Source organism: Panthera leo, chromosome B2 (assembly GCF_018350215.1).
Source record: "Panthera leo isolate Ple1 chromosome B2, P.leo_Ple1_pat1.1, whole genome shotgun sequence".
In the NCBI taxonomy this organism is placed as follows: Eukaryota; Metazoa; Chordata; class Mammalia; order Carnivora; family Felidae; genus Panthera; species Panthera leo.
The window spans coordinates 70,123,592-70,143,597 of record NC_056683.1 but is presented as its reverse complement, the minus strand read 5'-3'; the positions used below and the strand labels follow the sequence as shown (position 1 = coordinate 70,143,597).

At 37.9% G+C, this 20,006-nt stretch overlaps 1 protein-coding gene across 1 annotated transcript in view; it reads right to left on the bottom strand.

The window, feature by feature from the left end:
- LOC122220708 (40S ribosomal protein S20-like) overlaps positions 1-20,006 on the bottom strand; it is a 92,993-nt gene that overhangs the window by 15,893 nt on the left and 57,094 nt on the right. The window contains 1 exon segment of the mRNA XM_042940395.1: positions 4,765-4,916. Within this exon segment, the coding sequence (XP_042796329.1) occupies positions 4,765-4,916 (152 nt within the window).

Here is a 20,006-nt window from a genome sequence, read left to right as displayed (position 1 = left end):
AGTGTAATCTCTCCCTGAAGAAACTGATGTATTCAGCTTTGAGGTGCCACCCCAGAACCTGCTAGAAATGCTCTGTAAGGTGTGATGTGTGGCCTCTAATACCATTCTTAGTGCTGAAAGTTTTGAATTCCCAAACTCATCTGGTTGTATGGGTTTGGGTAAAGGATCTTGGACATGTATGTGACAAGGATGAAGGTGGATGGTGGGATGGCTGGAGAGGAACTGGGTGAAATTCAAAGGTAAATGAATTGATGAAGTCATCATTATCAAAGAGTTCCCAGACATACTCACCAATACAATGTGGTGTATTTTATAGAAGATATATGGATAAAATTTAAAGACACTTGCTAAGGGAGTAATTTTTTTCTGCTAGAATTTCAGGTTGTATCACAGAAGAGGGAACATTTGAAGTGGGTCTTGAAGGATAACTAGGTATTTCTCACAGAGAAAAAGCATTCTAAAAAAGAGGGGCACCTGGGTGGCTCAGTCAATTAAGCATCCAACCTCCGCCCAGGTCATCATCTCACAGTTCGTGGTTTGAGCCCTGTGGTGGGCTCTGTGCTGACAGCTCAGAGCCTGGAGCCTGCTTTGGACTCTGTGTCTCCCTCTCTCTCTTCCCCTCCCCCACTCATGCTCTTTCTCTCTCTGTCTCAAAAATAAATAAACATTTAAAAAAATTTAAACAGAAAAAAATAGAGACATGTACATTCATGGTGTATTGGGAGCCCCAAGACTTCTCTGGCTGAGTTAGAGAACCCATGGAGAAGAATGTCTGAAAATGAGATTGAGATTATTCAGTATTTTGTATGCCATGCTAATAAACATATATCAATCCCCATTTAGGTTGTATTGCTCAGAGTTGGCCCTAAAAAGGGTATTCATGTGTAAATGTTTTGTTAAAGAAGCACACCCAGGAAGATCTATAAGGGAGTAGGGCAGCAGGAAAGGGAAAAACGAGAAGACAAGTAGGGGGAGTAATTTCTTTTTTTTAGGCAAAGTGCTAGAGATGGTTTTAGCTTGATCCTGAAGTGGGGTAGTATAATGGAAAGTAAGCCCTTAATGGTATAATGGAAAGCACTCCTTTATGTACATTTCAGTCATTGAGTAAGGGCCATGATGCATGGACAGAAGGGGTTGGTGATATAAATTTCCAGGCACTTCACCTGTACCTGCCTGGGTTCTACCAAAAGCAAGTGTTAAGTGCTGACTGAAGGGTCAGAGGTGGGTGAAGTGCACTAAAGTGGTGGCTAGAGATCTAAGGAGAGGGGTAGGGTGCCAACATTTTCTGCCATGATACCATTTGGTGACCTCTTATTGCATCTCAGGCTGTATGCTGAGTACTTCAAACAATCATCCCATTTAATTCTCATAACAATTCCGTAAGATACGTCATATTTTCCATTTTATAGATGAGAATTGTGAAGCTTGGAAGGTCACCTGGGCATTCTGGTTAATGGAGTTCTGTGTTTAGAACCAAGTTCTTTTTAGTCCTAAATTCCCAGTGCGTGGCAGGATTCCTTAGATCCTTATGACTTCCTACCTACTCCTACTTTCCTCTTGAGCAACTCTAATAATCTGTTTTATATACTGCTTCTTTGCAAACCCTTTTTTCTGAAGGAATTGTTCCAAAGTCTAAAAAGTTTCCAAATTGCAGCATATAGTAGATAGCCAACAAAAGTTTTTATGAGATTTGTGATGAAACACTTCTGAAAAAGTACTCTCTCATTTTGTTTGGGTTTCAGTTCCCTTTTTTTTTTTTTTAAGAAATAAGAGACTTTATTTTTCTTTTTTTTGAGAGAGAGAACATGAGTAAACATAGGGCAGGAGCAGAGGGAAAGAGAGACAGAATATTAAGCAGGCTCCATGCTTGGCATGGAGCCTGAGAAGGGGCTTCATCCCATGACCATGACCTGAGCCAAAATCAGGAGTTAGACACTCAACTGACTGGGCCACCCAGGCACTCCTGGATTTCAGTTCTAATTGATGTATTCAATGGATCCTTAATAAACTTTTGTTTTAATTTTAGAGAGAGAGAGAGTGAGCATGAGCAGGGGAGAGGGGCAGAGAGAGAGGGAGAGAGAGTCTTAAGCAGACTCCATGCCCAACAAGGGGCTGGATCCCATGATCCGAGGATCATGACCTGAGCCAAAATCAAGAGTCAGAGGCTCAACTGACTGTACCACCTAGGCATCCCCTGAATAAGGTTTTCATATTCCAATAGAGCAGAATAGTCTCTCTTACTTAAGTTTGACTCAACTGAAGAATATTAAGTTAGGACTGATGCTTATTTTGTTGTGGCTATGTTTTTTTTTTCTTTTTAATTTGGAATTCCTTCAGAAATTTTTAGAAACTGTGTTAAGTTTTCAATGGTTAATAAATGCAATTAGTTGATACATGTAATTCCTGATAATTCTGAATTGTATCCATTCCATCTCAAATTAGATATATCCTAATTCTGTTCATTTCTGGTAGTTAAAAAACATCATTTTGAGTAGTTCTAAGCAGTTCTAGGCCAGAACTGATGTCTCAAAGAAATTATAAGTACAATCTATATGAGAGGTAAATGTGTACATGTATTAAAGTTACTAGGAATATTTCTTCCCCTCTCCCTATCTCTCTCACCAACACAGGTATCAAGGAGGTCAATTTTGTTTGTTCATTCGTTTAATGAATATTTGCTGCATATCTATTACATGTGAGCAGCAAACAAAACAGTCAAGATTTCTCTTCTTATAGAATTTACAATCAAAAGAGAGCAGAATAAGTTATTATGATTATGTCTTATAGTAGTTGTTGCAAATAAAGGAAACAAAACAAATTTTAGACCCTCAGAGTATGGAAAATTTGATTTGAGAGTATGGAAAAAAAGTTGTTTCTCTAGGAATTAGTCATTTTATATTACACGTTTAGCTGCAAAGCAAATAAATCTTCTCAGAATTGAACTCAACAAATATATGTGGAATATCTACTATATGCCAAGCACTGCTAGCAATGTTCAAATGAAAGGCAGTAATTTCTTTGTTGGCTACAATGAGTATGGTAGTCTCCAACCCTGTGAAAAATATATTCATGTGAATGATGATCTCTTAAAATTCCAATAACTGCCAGAAACGAAATTCATAGATGAGCCTTCAAAATAGAACAAATACTCATAAACACTGTAAATAGCACAATTAAGATTTTGTTACATTATTATGGAATGAGTTTTTTTTCTTAATTAGATATACTTGGGGAAGAACATTGACATTTAGTGACTTCTCTATTCATGTGCAGTTACTCCTATTATTACTTCAGAAATATTCTATTGTCTGTAGGAAACGAGTTACCAGTATTGCAAGCTTCCACTTTAAATACTTTCAACCTTTTGCTCAGTTTTATTCCATCCTATCTCTTCCACTTGGTGAGAAGAGAAGCTTTTCTGTCTTTTCATGTTGTGTTTTATCAGTCATATCAATACTGATGAGCCAAGAGGAAATAAGTGTTACTAAAAAAAAATGTTTCTGTGTGTTTCTCCTAGACTGCCTTCCATATTCATTGCAGCATCTGAATGTTTGACTGGGAAAATCATGAGGCCCCTGCCAGGTCTCTTGCACTAGCTCTGTCATGACACTCTAAGGAGGAACTTGGTTTTCAAACAAGTGAATGGTAGGTATGAAGTATTTTCTCTACATGTGTTCAACAGAAAGGAATATGGGCTTGAAATATATTCATAGAGCCTATTTCATCTTTTCCTACCTCTCCAAAAAAGAGAAGAGCTTCCATTTTTGTTCACGCTGCAATTACCTTCCCTGTCCCATTTACCTTGGGCTCCCCCTGCCCTCTCCATCATGTTATGCTGGGCTAATCCTGGATTCTCTTGCAGTTTGGCACTGTCAACCCAGATATTGGATTTGTATTCTCTTCACTTTAAGCCAATCCCTTCTTAAAGCGTCAAATAAAATTTACCTCTTCTTCTTAATTTTTTTGCCAGTTCTAGGGCACAGGTCTCTAATCTCCACGAGTATTTTTATGGCCAAAACCAGTGTTAACATTTTCTCCAAACTTTTTCATGTATGTTAGTTTAGTTCTTCCAATTATTCAAGAGCAGGAACTATTTTATTGTTTTGATGTATGTGTCACAGTGCTGAGTACTCCCTCTTCTGTTTTACATAATTCTGTGTGAGTTCATTCAACCACTGAAAAAAATTCTGTAACTACCTAGTTTGCAGTTGGGTGCTATCTAAGGCACCAAAAATGCTACAAAACATAAGGCTATTCCTGCTTTCTAGGATTTCATAATCTAGACAAGAAAAGAAACATGAAAATGTATGTAACAAGAGTGACATCAGAGATGCATTATTCATTCACTTATTCATTACTAAGTAGTTTTCAGTTGGTGAGGAACATATTCATAGCCCCTGAAGACATTGGGCTCATTGTCTATGTGTCAGGGAGAGTCAAGAGTGTCAGAAGGACTGTGGAGGAGCCAAAGAGAAGAAAGGTTCTCTCTCTCTCTCTCTCTCTTTTTTCTCTCTCTGTGTCTCTTTCTCTCTGAATGACAAGGAAAACAAGACATAAGGAAACAAGATGATGAGTAACTATGAAAGTGACTGAGTTCTATTTTCTCCACAAAAATCTGAGAGGCTGTTGCTATGGAAATATCTTTTATATATTGGCAGATAAAAGATTGTGTGTTATCTGCTGTCTCCCAGAAAGTCAATGAACTAACTTATAGGCCGGGTAACTAGAGGTGTGGAGAATAAAATAAGAAACAGAGACCATCACCACCACCACCACCATCTCCACCACTACAATCACCATTACTACCACTGTCATCATCACCATCACCACCACCACCATCACCCCCATGCCCACCACCATTACCACTGTCACCTTCACCATCACCACTGTCGTAGACTCTAAGTCTAAAGTTTTCTCTTGATAAGAAGAGAGCAGGACACAGGATTAAAATGCGAGAGATGGCTAATGTCTGGGAGAAGACAAGAGCCCCGAATAAGGGTCCTTGCCCCATATTTATTAATATCAGAAGGTTTACAAACGTGATGGGCATGCACAAAGAGACAATGAACTGGTGAACATTAACTCAAGAATGAGAGAAAAGGGGGTTTTGAAGATATAGGTGTTTGGGGTTTAGGTCAATATAAAACAAAATCCTGGCTCCTGGCAGATGGGTAGATGGTTGTTAACAGCATATAAGAGGTGCCTTGTCTGTTTATCTTAGCTAGCCTAGGGGATAAGACAGAACAAATAGCCTCAGGGTTAACAAGGCACCTTTTCTTTTGCTAATCACCTCCACTCTGGGCAGCATCATCTACAGCTCAGTGGTTTATAGCCCTATTTACCTGTTTACCTAACTTGGTCCTTCCCTCCTATGAAAGCAGCTTTATGCTATAGTACTAAATTAGGGGGCACTTTTGCCCTGAATGCCTAATCTTGCCTACCTCATATACCTTTGTATTGGGGGCCTTTGCCCCCCTGTCTATTCTGGGCCTTTGCCCCTCCCTCTCTATTCTGGGGGCTCCAGCCCCTCCCTATTTTATTCTGGGGCCTTTGCCAGGCAACTTCATTCTGGGGGTCTACTTCATTCTTAGGGTCTCATCTTGCTCTATTTCATTCTGGGGGTCTTATCTTGTTCACCCAAGTCTGGGTGAGAACACCCTATAGCTTTATAATTCTTTATGCCTTGTTAACCCATTGGTATAAGCCCAGGGAATTTCTAAGCTTATTCCCCACACACCACCACCACCACAACAAGATATCTTTAAGACTCAGCCTCTGCATTGGACACCTTAGAATATTGTATTGCTGAAATTGGAAGAACAAAGCTCGACATTCTCACATACCAGCGGAAGAAAAGTTATCTCTATTCCTTCACTTTCCATGTGCTCTATTCTCAATGAAAATTGGCTTCTGCCTCCACCAGTTTCCAGAAATTGTTTTTTTAAAAGGCAAGCAGCTGCCAAATGAGCATTTTCAGTATACATACTATTGGACTTCTCTGTTGAATTTGATTCTGCTGATCTCTTTTGTCATTAGACTATCAGTTTCAAAACTTGAATTCTGTAATACTGGGGTGTTTTGTATTTCTCTTCTATACTCTTAACCTTTTTGTCTGTCTTCCTAGAGTACATTTTTTATCTTCAACTAATATGTCCCCTCCATCTATGTACTTTCTTTGGCTGATCTCATCAGGCCCCATGGTTTTAACCATCTATGTGCTTATTTCTGGCAAATCCTTCTTATGTCTAGATTCTTCACCCAACACCTTCAGCTGTATGTCTTATATTCCCTTAAAAGTCAGCACAACCCACACAGAGATCTTAATTTCCCCTATAAAATATTTCCTTTTCCAGTCTTTATTTCAGTTGATGATAAGACCATCCACCTCATTCTTCTAGCCAAACCAAAAACTTAGGAGCAATTCTTGAGACTTTTTCTCCCTCACCAACCACCCAGTCGACCCCTATGTATTTTTTGAATATGTCCCCATTTCTCTGTTTCTATTGCCTCTATTCTAGTTTGCTTGAACTCTTGTGGTCTTTCTAAGTGGTCTCTGGGCATTTAGTCTTTATTTCCCTTCAATTCCATTTTATAAACAACTAAAAGACTAAATAAACTCTTTAAACATAGATATGATGTTCACTACCCTTGTGAAAGCCTTCAATGTGATTTAAGTGTCAACAGCATCAGTTTTCTTACTGTGGAATAAAAGGCCCCCATGAGCCTCTACCTGGTTCCAGTTGCATCTTTTTTCTGACCAGCACCTGCCATGCAGTGTGTAGCTGGATGTGTGATTCCACACCTTTATGTCTTTGCCCTGTCTGAAATACTCTCACCCCTTCACCTTCTTGCCTGACAAATTACTATTTGTCATGGCTACTAAGTACTATCTCTAAATATTTAATGGTTGTGACCCTTTGGGGCTCTGGGTTAACAAAAGAATATAAAAGAAGTCAAAGGGCATTTTTAGGCAGAGTATATGAGAAGATTATAGTAGCTACATGATATTCCACATGACATGCCCTACATGTCAGCAAAGTCTGGATTCAAACTTGATATAGACAGAGACACATTAACAAAAGTTTCATCAGAATGCTTCTTCTATTTTACCTCAATGGCTACCTTTTCATTATCATGAAAATTCATTTGGTGAAAATGGGCAGGAGAGGATTGTGTTCCTAACCTTTTCAGGGCATTGTTTTGTCCCTTTCTATCCCAAATAAACCATGGCCAAATTTTATAGTGTCTTATGCTGACATTTGAGTCCCAAATTACTTAAATTTTATATACTGGAAGTGTATGTACTCTTACTTTTCTACCCTTGTTATTGGTAAAAGGGGGCTAAGAGTAAATAAATGCCTTCAAACCGCAAAAGATCAATTTACTAAAAATGAGGGAAACATGGTGTCCTCCATTTATGTCTATTCTGCTATAAGATCCCTGGGCAGAGACTAGGGTATGGGTGATAGGTAAAATGCTTCTACTCAAATTATTAGAATTCTTTGTGATTAATGCTGGGCCTCAATATGGTTCTTTGTATTGTACTACCATTCATTCTTGAAGATTCAGTTTATGAATTAAGGTATTTTAATTAAGGGACAACTGTCATAGATTTCCAGGCTAGGTTTTGTTCATCAACCCAAACTCCACCCAATATTTTGTGAACAACTCTGTCATTTCACTTAAAACATTGAATTGCATATCTTTATATCTCTACTTCTTCTATTACCTGGGTTCTTTGACAGCAGGAACCATGTCATATTTATTTTTATTGCCCCCAAATTTAGAATGGTGCCTAGTAGGTGCTTAATAAAATGTGTGTTGAATGAGTAAACAAATTGTTATTGGTTGCAATGAAGGTTAGGTTTTAAAGAATGCACAAATTTTTTTAAGTGTATTTATTTTTGAGAGAGAGAGAGCATGAGCAAGTGGGGGATGGGTAGAGAGAGAGGGAGAGAGAGAACCCTAAGCAGGCTCCTCAATGTCAGCGCGTAGCCTGATGAACCATGACATCATGACCTGAGTTGAAATCAAGAATTGGACCCTTAACCGGCTAAGCCACCCAGGCACCCCAGAATCCACTAATTCTTAGTGCCTACATAGTAATGAATAAATTCTCTATTTTTTTCTGATAAGACGTTTTTCACTATCACACCGAGGCAAGAGTTTCTATACTTTAGCTATTCCCCAGAGGTACTGGGATTAAGGAAATAAATCACCCGGCAGTGTTCCATGAAGCTAATAACCCAGGAGAATTTGTATGGGAGCATTTATTAAATATTGCATAGGCTAGGATGTTGCATTGTGTGGCAGTGAACTGACGTGAAAGGATAGATAGAGTTGCCCACAGAAAGTGAAAATGGCAATCAACACCTAATGAACCAGAACACAAATACACAAGTCAACTAGGGAGAGAGAGAAAGAGAGCAAGAGAGAGAGAGAGAGAGTGAGCAGACTTACTCCCAAGGGAGAGAAGCATATCACTAAAACTTGACTAAAGAAATGGTATCTGAAGGAAGGCAATACCAAGCAGCTGAAGAATTGGACTGAAATGGAAATGTAAAAATGGTAATATGATAGTTGCTCTTCATAGCAAGATGGCCTTTGGTTAGGAGAAAACCTGTTAGGGCCAAGTGCCACAGATATCCCTCCTGTGGAGATGGCTGTTTCTGGCTGTCTTAGACTGATGCCATCATAAGGGGAATATTGTAGGGAAAAGAGATATTTCACATAAGCAAATGGCATGAATGGAGAAGGCAGGGCAACAACGAGTCCAGATTGGCAGGAACATGGTAGTGACAAGTAGGAGGCTGGTGCTAATGGTCAAGCAATAGACTGAGTGTATGGGAAGAATTAGACATTGTCTTAAGGTATTTGATGGTTAATATTCAGGTTACAGGGGCCATTGAAGGTAATTAAGGCAGAAATTAGAGTTAAGATATAAGATCAGACTTGTGATTTTGTTCACAATACAATGAATAATGAATAACTGGGGGATCTATTAGAAGTTTTTGCAGTATAGAACAGATAGGAAATGATTAAAGCCTACACTAAGCAATGGACAAGAAAAAGTGCTGAGTATGTATTGTAAAAAAGAACATGAGACAAAAAAAAACACGAAACACTTCTGGCATTGACAAATAGTAGCCAATGTGCAACACCACTCAACTGTCTCGACCTTACTTTGGATCAGTAGAACATGTGAATGATATTGTCATGAAAGCCCTGAACCACTATTTTCTTAAAATTATTTTTTATATTGTGGTAAGTATACAAATGTAAAATTTACCATTTTAACACTTTTTAGGTATACAATATGGTTGCATTAAATACATTGATAATGTTGTGTAATCATCACCACTATCCTTCTCCAGAACGTTTTCATCCTTCCAAACTGAATCTCTGAATCCACTAAACATAAACTCCTGGTTTCCTCTCTCCTTGGTAATTTGCTTTCCTGGTAACCTCTATTCTACTTTCTGTCTCTGTAAGTTTGCCTGTTCTAAAAACCTTGCAGAGGTAGAATCATGTAATATTTGTCTTGTTTTATGTGGCTTATTTCACTTAGTGTACTTTCAAGTTTCATTATTGTAACATGTGTCATTCGTTTCTATGACCGAATGATATTCCATTGTATGCCCGTATCACATTTTGTTTATTCATTCATCCATTGATGGACCTTTGGGTTGTTTTTACATTTTAGCTATTGTAAATAATGCTGCTATAAACACTGGCATACAAGTATCTGGTCAAGTCCCTGTTTGCAATTATTTTGGAAATATTCTTAGAAGTTTTAAAGCCTTTCTTCATTGTGGTAATGTGTAGGAATGAAATGCCAGATGTGTACACTATGCCATCTAGAACTCTGAATTACTGTCCATACTACTCAAAAGAGGGTCAAAACATTGAACCATTCATTATGGGAAGCCCTGAATTTTAAGGAAATGACACTTTTGTTTCTCAGTATCCAGGAGAACACCTTTTTTTCCCCCTCACTCAATAGGATGTACGTGTCACCAGAGGCTCTTTGTGCAAACACATGGCATGACATTTCCTAGCAGCACACAAACATGGAAACACAAAAGGTTCTGGGCTGTGGGACTGAGTGCCCCAGTGTGAGAGCCTGGGGAGAATTAAATCACACCACTGAAATCTACTTTTTCTTGAAGATTCACCTCACCTTTGTTAACAGCATCTAAAGCTGATGCTGAATTTGACTCCCATGAGAACACAGTACTGAGGCTGAGAGGTAGTAAAACTGAATCTCAAAATCAGTATATTCTGAATCAAGGCATAAATTTGTGTGCAATAGTAACACATATTGAGATCATATCATTTGCTAGGTGCCTTTCTTTTCCTTCAAATTTTTATTTAAATTCTGGTTAGTTTCAGGAGAATTTAGTGATTCATCACTTACATATAACACCAAGTGCTCATCATAGCAAGTGCCATCCTTAATGCCCATCCCCCATTAGGCCCATCCTCACCCACCTTTCCCCCATCAACCCTTCCCCATCAGTTTGTTCTCTATCATTAAGAATCTCTTATTGTTTGCTTCCCTTTCTCTCTTTTTTATCCCCCTTCCCATATGTTCATCTGTTTTGTTTCTTAAATTCCACATGAGTGAAATCATATGGTATTTGTCTTTCTCTGACTGACTTATTTTGCCTAGCATAATACACTATAGCTCCATCCACATCATTCCAAATGGCAAGATTTCATTCTTTTTGATGGCTGAGTAATATTTCTGTACAGATATGTTTATATTTAAAATAAATATTGTGTTTATATAAATTATATTTTAGTATAATATAGAAATATATTTATAATATAATATAAACAATAATCTATATTTATAATATATAAATATATAAGTATATTAAATATATATTTATATACAGATACCACATCTTTATCCACTCATCATTGATGAACATTTAGGCTCTTTCCATAGCTTGGCTATTGTTGATAGCACTAGTAGTAGCCTTTCTAAGTCTTTCACATGTGAAGTGTTGGGCACATAATGGAAGCTAAGCACCTGTTTTTCAAGTTGAATTGCCTTATTGTGTTACTATATAGCCGTAAGCGGTATCTGGTTTGTAGCAGCTCTAAAGACAGATGGAATTAGTCAGAACTCTACCTAGCAATCAGGACCTGGGCTGCACACCCCAGTTTAGTAATCACTTAATCAGCATCCCCTTTCGACATGTAGAATCTGCCAGAAGACAGCCTAGAGTAAGGTTGAGATGAACCTAGATTCTGGTAGGTTCAGGGTTTGTTGTTGTTTATTTTTGAGAAAGAGAGAGAGCATGCGTGCAGGCAAGCAGGGGAGGGGCAGAGAAAGAGAATCCCAAGCAGGCTCTGTGTTGTCAGCACAGAGCCCAACCCAGGTCTCAATCTTGTGAACCCTGAGATCATGACCTGAGCCAAAATCAAAATTCGAACCCTTCACCGACTGATCCACCCAGGCGCCCCCAGGTTTTTCTTTTTTAAAGAATATTTCAAATATTAACAAGTTTATGTGAAGCTAAGACGCAGAAAAATACATTGAAGGTAAGGAAAATTCATCAAAAATAGTTTCTACATTATAGAGTTCCCTGGGGATAAAAACAGAAAGAATATTTTTAGCTCTGTTTTTGTAAGTCATTAGCAGAAAGGCAATTTTAGTAACTCTTACCTGTTTCATTTATGGTTACCGTCTCCTCAGTGGGGAGTCACAGACATCTACATCATTTTTGGAGTTAAAGTTTAACCTCCAAATCCCTAGAAGAAGTACCACAGTGACTTGGACTTATACGAAAGTATAAATGTGTGGGTTTGCATGAGGAAGGGCATGGGAAGTGGGCAGAGGAAGAGAGAAGAGTCACTGAGTCCATGTGGGGAAAACTTTGTTGCAAACGATTGAGAAAAGCAGGCTTTTTCTCACTCGCATCTCCTCTTGCGGTGTGTCGGTGTGTGCTGCTTGAGGTGTGTGTGGCTAGGCAAGGAGACAGAAGAGCAAATTGAAAGTCAAATTTTGCAAATTTGTCCCTAAACGTTCAGGGGATTCATTCAGACAGAATTTCTTATAGAGTACTTTCTGCCTTAAATGAGGAGACATTGGTCCATGGGACTTAAAATTGCTCCTTTTGCTGAGGCTCTATTCCTTGGTTTCCTTGAGGAAACAAAAAAATCATTTATTGTCACAAATGTCACAAAGGGTTGCTGGCTTGGCGACTTCCTTTCCTGCCATTGTATCATTCTCTTATTGTCTACCCACCGGATTGGTATGAGGAAGAAAGGTGGATCCTAAAAATTACTGACCTTGTTCTTGGTTTGGCATGGCTTTGAGAGCCAAAAGTTATTTTTGGGGGCGCCTGGGTGGCGCAGTGGTTAAGCGTCCGACTTCAGCCAGGTCACGATCTCGCGGTCCGTGAGTTCGAGCCCCGCGTCAGGCTCTGGGCTGATGGCTCGGAGCCTGGAGCCTGTTTCCGATTCTGTGTCTCCCTCTCTCTCTGCCCCTCCCCCGTTCATGCTCTGTCTCTCTCTGTCCCAAAAATAAATAAAAAACGTTGAAAAAAAAAATTAAAAAAAAAAAAAAAGTTATTTTTGGGCACCGCTTATCCTTACCTGAAATTAATATGCAAAGAAGAGTGAAAGGAAGCAAGTTTTGTTCAGATTTTTACAGGGAATGGTATTTTCCTTTATTCTGTTTTTCCCCCCAAGTTTTTCTTTAAATTCCAGATACTTAACATACAGTGTAAAATTAGTTTCAGGTGTAGAATTTAGTGATTCATCACTGACATACATCCCTCCTGCTCATCACAACAAGTGCCTCTTAATGCCCATCACCTGTTTAACCCATCACCCGGCCATCTCCCCTCCAGTTACCATAAGTTTGTTCTCTATAGTTAAGAGTCTATTTCTTGACCCAGCAATTGCACTACTAGATATTTATCCAAAGGATACAAAAATACTGATTCAAAAGAATACGTGCACCTGATGTTTATAGCAGCATTATCAACAATAGCCAAATTATGGAAAGACCCCAAATTTCCATCAACTGATGAATGTATGAAGATGTAGTATATGTATATAAATATAAACACACAATAGGATATTACTCAGCCATAAAAAAGAATGAAATCTTGCCATTTTCAACAACATAGATGGAGCTAGAGAGTATTATGCTAAGTGAAAAAAGTCAGAGAAAGACAATATATTCTGTTTTTCTTTTGAGATTATAATAATAACAATACTCCAGTGCATTTGAATGTGTCCCACGAATATAACAGGGCCCTGCTTTGCTCATTGAGGTTTGACAAACTACAGTTATTGCTCTATTGTCAACCCAAAACAGGAGCTCCTCGTACAAAAGCTCTGATTTGTTTTTTGTTTGTTTATTTGTTTTGGAAATGAAGCATCATTTTGGAAGCTCCTCTCCACTTACCTGAATTTCTTACAAGGAAAGCAGAATATAGACAGAGTAATTAGGAACCTCCCTGCAAGAATTTAACTTATTTACACCTTCACTAGAATGTTATTGATTAACAAAATGTAGTTCTCTATATCCTTAAAAACATAGGGGTCCTGGGTGGTTCAGTTGGTTGGACACCCAACTTAAGCTCAGTTGATGATGTCACGGTTCGTGAGATTGAGCCCTGCATCAGGCTGTCTACTGTCGGCATGGAGCCTGCTTTGGATCCTTTGCCCCCTCTCTCTCTGCCCCTCCTCTGCTCATTCTCTCTCTCAAAATAAATAAATAAAATTAAAAAATAATTCTTTTGTGTGTGTGTGAGGGAAGAAAAATTCAGAGAATATTCAGAAAATAATACTGTTTTTTAAAGTTGATTTATCTATTTCAAGAGAGACAGAAAGAGTGTGAGCCAGGGAGAGGGGCAGAAAGAGGAGAGAGAATCCCAAGCAGGCTCCACACTGTCAGCACAGAGCCCAACATGGGGCTTGAACTCATGAACCATGAGATCATTACCTGAGCCAAAACCAAGAGTTGGATGCTTAGCCTTCTGAGCCACCCAGGTGCCCCAGAAAATTATAATATTAAAGATAATTTGAACTTGTATCCTGGAGGCTCCTAGGAAAACAAAATGTGAGCTACAACAAGGTGAAGTATTACCTGGACTTATATGACAGACCATCACTTGGTTCTAGTAGAAGAGTTGAATGATCCAGAACTGACTTTAGATTCTATGAAAGAAATTAATCATTTTTACGAAAGCTCTTGGAATGGGTAAGAAGCAAAGCAAGAAAGCTAGAGAAAGTAGGACTGGTTATTCATGTGTTTGCTTCTCTCAAAGCTGAAAAAGCATATTTGAAAGTTTCATAAATTTAATGTAAGCAGAATAGGTGGTATGTGTCTATTTCTTTGCTGAAAATTCTGCTATTAACTTGGATTAGATACCTACTTCAGAAATAATGACCATTCCTGTGTGCATTTATGCTTGGAAGGTTTAATCAATTACAAATGAGCTGCCAGGGCATTAGAACTACTAATGTAATCAAATTGCTAACCAGTGTACTTCTAGTCCCGTAACAATGCCTATAACATATCTGCTATTCAATAAATTATTTGTTGAATGAATGAATTAAATTGACAGAGAGAGAGGAAGCTCCATCTTTAGTGTGTATAAGTTTAATCTTCCTAATAATTAAAATGAGAACTTTCCTCAGGATAGGGAGAGTTCTGTGCATCTAGAAATTCATATGAAGACATTCAAAGGAAGAGAGAAGCCCATATAAATATTGGTAGGGTTGAAGTTTGGAAAGAGGTACAAAGTCAATTTCACCCTAGAATTAGGGAATCTTTCTTTAAATTCTGTACAGTCACACCTTGCACAGAGAATAGGTTAGAGGAAAGGCTCCTAAACTTTGCTCACTTTCAGTGCCCCTAGTATCTTGGTGATTTTTAAAATGATAGTCCTAGGCCAGAAAAAAAAAGTGAATAGTTTCATTTATTAAGTGGTTATGTCTAAACACTTAATAAATATTTAAGTCCTAACAACTTAATATCCATTTGAATAAATAATGCACATACATTGAAAAAAAAGTTGAGTGGTCCTAAGAAGGGAGGTAATTAGGGGTTGTTAAAAGTTTGGATATATGGAGTTGGAGGAAATTTCTGAAATTAAAAAAGTGTTTTTTTGTACTTTTCCCTTCTTGGGCAAGAGTTTCTTGGAAGGGTAAAAACATGATAATGCAAACATTAGGCTGTGTATTTTTAGTTCTTGAAAAAAATGATAAAAATAACAATAGTTATCAACCTCTTTTCTTGTTACCCATGGTTCTTAGCACTTTACGTGCATTTTATTTTAAAATATTCTCAATAATTTTATGAGGTATGAATTATCTTCATTTTTACAGGAAAAGGATATGAAAGGAAGACAGTTTGCTCTGGTCATGAGCTGAGCACAAGACAGAGCATAAGTCTTTTTGGTTTTTGTTTTTTCTTTTTTTTTCCTATTTTTCTTAAGCCTTCCAGTGTTTTTTGTTTGCTTGTTTGTTTTGTTTTTAATATAATTTATTATCATGTTGGCTAATGTAGAGTGTATATACAGTGTGCTCTTGGTTTTGGGGGTAGATTCCGTGATTCATCACTTACGTACAACACCAAGCACCCATCCCAACAAGTGCCCCCTTCAATGTCCATCACCCATTTTCCCTTCTCCCTGCCCCTCCTCTCCCCCACGCCCCCCATCAATCCTCAGTTTGGTTCTCTGTATTTAACAGTCTCTTTCGGTTTTTTTCCCCTTCCCTTCCCCCATTGTCTTCTGTTAAGTTTCTCAAGTTCCACATATGAGTGAAAACATATGATATCTGTCTTTCTCTGACTGACTTATTTCACTTTGCATAATACCCTCCAGTTCCATCCATGTTGCTGCAAATGGCAGGATCTCATTCTTTCTCATTGCCAAGTAGTATTCCATTGTATATATAAACCACATCTTCTTTATCAATTCATCAGTTGATGGACATTTAGGCTCTTTCCATAATTTGGCTATTGTTGAAAGTGCTGCTATAAACATTGGGGTACATGTGCCCCTATGAATTAGTACTTCTGTATCCTTTGGATAAATCCCTAGTAGTGCTATTGCTGGGTTGTAGGGTAATTCTATTTTTAATATTTTCAGGAACCTCCACCAACAGTGCAGGAGGGTTCCCATTTCTCCACATCCTCACCAGCATCTGTTGTTTCTGGAGTTGTTAATTGTAGCCACTCTGACTGGTGTAAAGTGGTATCTCAATGTGGTTTTGATTTATATTTCTCTGATGAGGAGTGATGTTGAGTATCTTTTCATGTGGCTGTTAGCCATCTGGATGTCTTCTTTGGAAAAGTATGTATTCATGTCTTCTGTCCATTTTTTCACTGGATTATTTGTTTTTCAGGTGTTGAGTTTGATAAGTTCTTTATAGATTTTGGGTACTAACTCTTTATCCAATATTCCATTTGCAGATATCTTTCCCCAATCTGTTGGTTGACTTTTAGTTTTGTTGATTGTTTCTTTTGCAGTGCGGAAGATTTTTATCTTGATGAGGCTCCAGTAGTTCATTTGTCCTTTAAATCCCTTGCCTTTGGAGATATGTCAAGCAAGAAATTGCTGCAGCTGAGGTCATAGAGTTTGTTACCTGTTTTCTCCCTTAGGGTTTTGATGGTTTCCCTCTCACATTCCTTCATCCATTTTGAGTTTATTTTTGTGTATGGTGTAAGAAAGTGGTCTAGTTTCATTCTTCTGTATGTTGCTGTCCATTTCTCCCAGCACATTTGCTAATGTATACTCTTTCCTGCTTTATCAAGGATTAGTTGGCCATACATTTATGGATCCAGTTCTGGGTTCTCTATTCTATTCCATTGATCTATATGCCTGTTTTTGTGCCAATACCATGCTGTCTTGATGATTACAGCTTTGTAGGAGAGGCTAAAGTCTGGGATTGTGATGCCTCTCTCTTTGGTCTTCTTTTTCAACATTACTTTGGCTATTCGGGTTCTTTCATGATTCTATACAAGTTTTAGGATTGTGCTAGCTTTGAGAAGAATGTCGGTGCAATTTTGATTGGGATTGCATTGAATGTGTAGATTGCTTCGGGTAGTATTGACATTTTAACAATATTTATCCTTCCAATCCATGAGCATGGAATATTTTTCCATATCTTTGTGTCTTCTTCAATTTCCTTAAGGTTTCTATAATTTTCAGCCTACAGATCTTTTACATCTTTGTTTAGGTTTATTCCTAGGTATTTTATCATTCTTGGTGTAATTGTAAATGGGATTGATTTCCTGATTTCTCTCTCTGTTGCTTCATTATTGGTGTATAGAAATGCAACTGATTTCTGTACATTGATTTTGTACCCTGCGACTTTTCTGAATTCATGTATCAGTTCTAGTAGCTTTTTGGTAGAGTCTTTTAGGTTTTCCATGTAGAGTATCATGTCATCTGCAAAAGTGAAAGTTTGACTTCTTCTTTGCCAATTTTGATGCCTTTGATTTCCTTTTGTTGTCTAATTGCTGAGGCTAGGACTTCCAACACTATGTTAAACAACAGTGGCGAGAGTGGACATCCCTGTTGTGTTCCTGATCTCAGGGGGAAAGCTCTCAGTTTTTCCCCTTGAGGATGATATTAGCAGTGGGCTTTTCATATATGGCTTTTATGATGTTTAGGTATGTTCCTTCTATCCCAACTTTCTTGAGGGTTTTTATTAAGAAAGAATGCTACATTTTGTCAAATTCTTTTTCTGCATCTATTGACAGGATCATATGGTTCTTATCCTTTCTTTTATTAATGTGATGTGTCACATTGATTGATTTGCAAATATTGAACCAGCCCTGCAGCCCAGGAATGAATCTCGCTCGATCATGGTGAATAATTATTTTAATGTACTGTTGAATCTGATTTGCTAGTATCTTGTTGGGAATTTTTGCGTCCATGTTCATCGGGAATATTGGCATGTAATTCTCCTTTTTTGTGGGGTCTCTGTCTGGTTTGGGAATCAAGAAAATGCTGGCTTCATAGAATGAGTCTGGAAGCTTTCCTTCTGTTTCTATTTTTTGGAACAACTTGAGAAGGATGGGTATTAACTCTACTTTAAATATCTGGTAGGACTCCCCAGGGAAGCCATCTGGCCCAGGACTCATATTTGTTGGGAGATTTTTGACAACTGATTCAATTTCTTCACTAGTTATGGGTCTGTTCAAATTTTCTATTTCTTCTTCTTTGAATTTTGGTAGTGTGTGGGTATCTAGGAATTTGTCCATTTCCAGGTTTTTCCAGTTGGTTGGCATATAATTTTTCATAGTATTCTCTGATAATTGTTTGTATTTCTGAGGGGTTGGTTGTGGTGTGTCCAATTTAATTCATGATTTTATCTATTTGGGTTCTCTCTTCTCTTTGAGAAGTCTGGCTAGGGGTTTATCAATTTTGTTTATTTTTTCAAAGAACCAGCTCTTAGTTTCATTGATCTATTCTACTGTTTTTTTTTTTTTAATTCTATGTTGTTTCTTTCTGCTCTAATCTTTATTATTTCTCTTCTTCTGCTGCTCTTGGGGCTTCTTTGCTGTTTTGCTTCTAGTTTCTTTAGGTGTGCTGTTATTTCTTGTATTTGGGATTTTTCTTTTTCTTGAGATAGGCCTGGATTGCAATGTATTTTCCTCTTAGGACTGCCTTTGCTGCATCCCAAAGGGTTTGGACTGTTGTGTTTTCATTTTCATTTGTTTCCATATATTTTAAATGTTTTCTTTAATTGTCTGATTGACCCATTCATTCTTTAGTGGGATGTTCTTTAACCTCCATGCATTTGGAGGTTTTCCAAACTTTTTCCTGTCATTGATTTCAAGTTTTAAGCATTGTGATCTAAATATATGCATGGTATGATCTCAGTTCTTTTATATTTATTGAGGGCTGTTTTGTGACCCAGTATGTGATCTATCTTGGAGAATGTCCCATGTGCACATGAGAAGAATGTGTATTCTGCTGCTTTTGGATAAACAGTTCTGAATATATCTATCAAGTCCAAATGGTCCAGAGTGTCATTCAGGGTTTCTGTTTCTTTATTGATTTTCTGCCTGGATGATCTGTCCATTGTTGTAAGTGGAATATTAAAGTCACCTGCAATTACCATATTGTTGTCAATACGATTGATTATGTTTGTGATTAGTTGATTTATATATTTGGGTACTTTCAAATTAGGTGCCTAAACATTTATAATTGTTAGCTCTTCTTGATGGATAGACCCTGTAATTATGATATAATACCTTCTTCATCTCTTGTTACAGCCGTTAGTTTAATATCTAGTTTCTCTAAGTATGGCTACTCCAGATTTCTTTTGACTTCCAGTATCATGATAGGTGGTTCTCCATCCCCTCACTTTCAATCTGAAGATGTCATAAGGTCTAAAATAGGTCTCTTGTAGATAGCAAATAGATGGGTCTCTCTTTTTTAATCCATTCTGATATGCTGTGTCTTTTGATTGGAGCATTTAGCCCATTTACATTCAGCGTTATTATTGAAGGATATAGATTTAGTGTCATTGTGTTATCTGTAGGTCTCATGCTTGTGGTGATATCTCTGGTCCTTTGTAGTCTTTGCAACATTCCACACCCAGAGTTCCCCTTAGGATCTCTTGCAGGGCTAGTTTAGTGATGATGAACTCCTTCAGTTTTTCTTTGGGAAAACCTTTCTCTCTCCTTCTCCTCTGAATGACAGGCTTGCTGGATAAAGGATTCATGGCTGCATATTTTTCCTATTCAGCACTTTGAATATTTCCCGCCACTCCCTTCTGGCCTGCCAAATTTCAGTGTACAGGTCTGCTACTACCCTTATGTATCTATCCTTGTAGGTTAAGGCCCATTTGTCCTTAGCTGCTTTCAGAATTCTCTCTTTATCTTTGTATTTTGCCATTTCATTATGACATGTCATGCAGAAGATCGATTCCTGTTACATCTGAAGGGAGTTCTCTGTGCCTCCTGGAATTCAGTATCTGCTTCCTTCCCCAGTTTGGGGAAGTTCTCATCTATGATT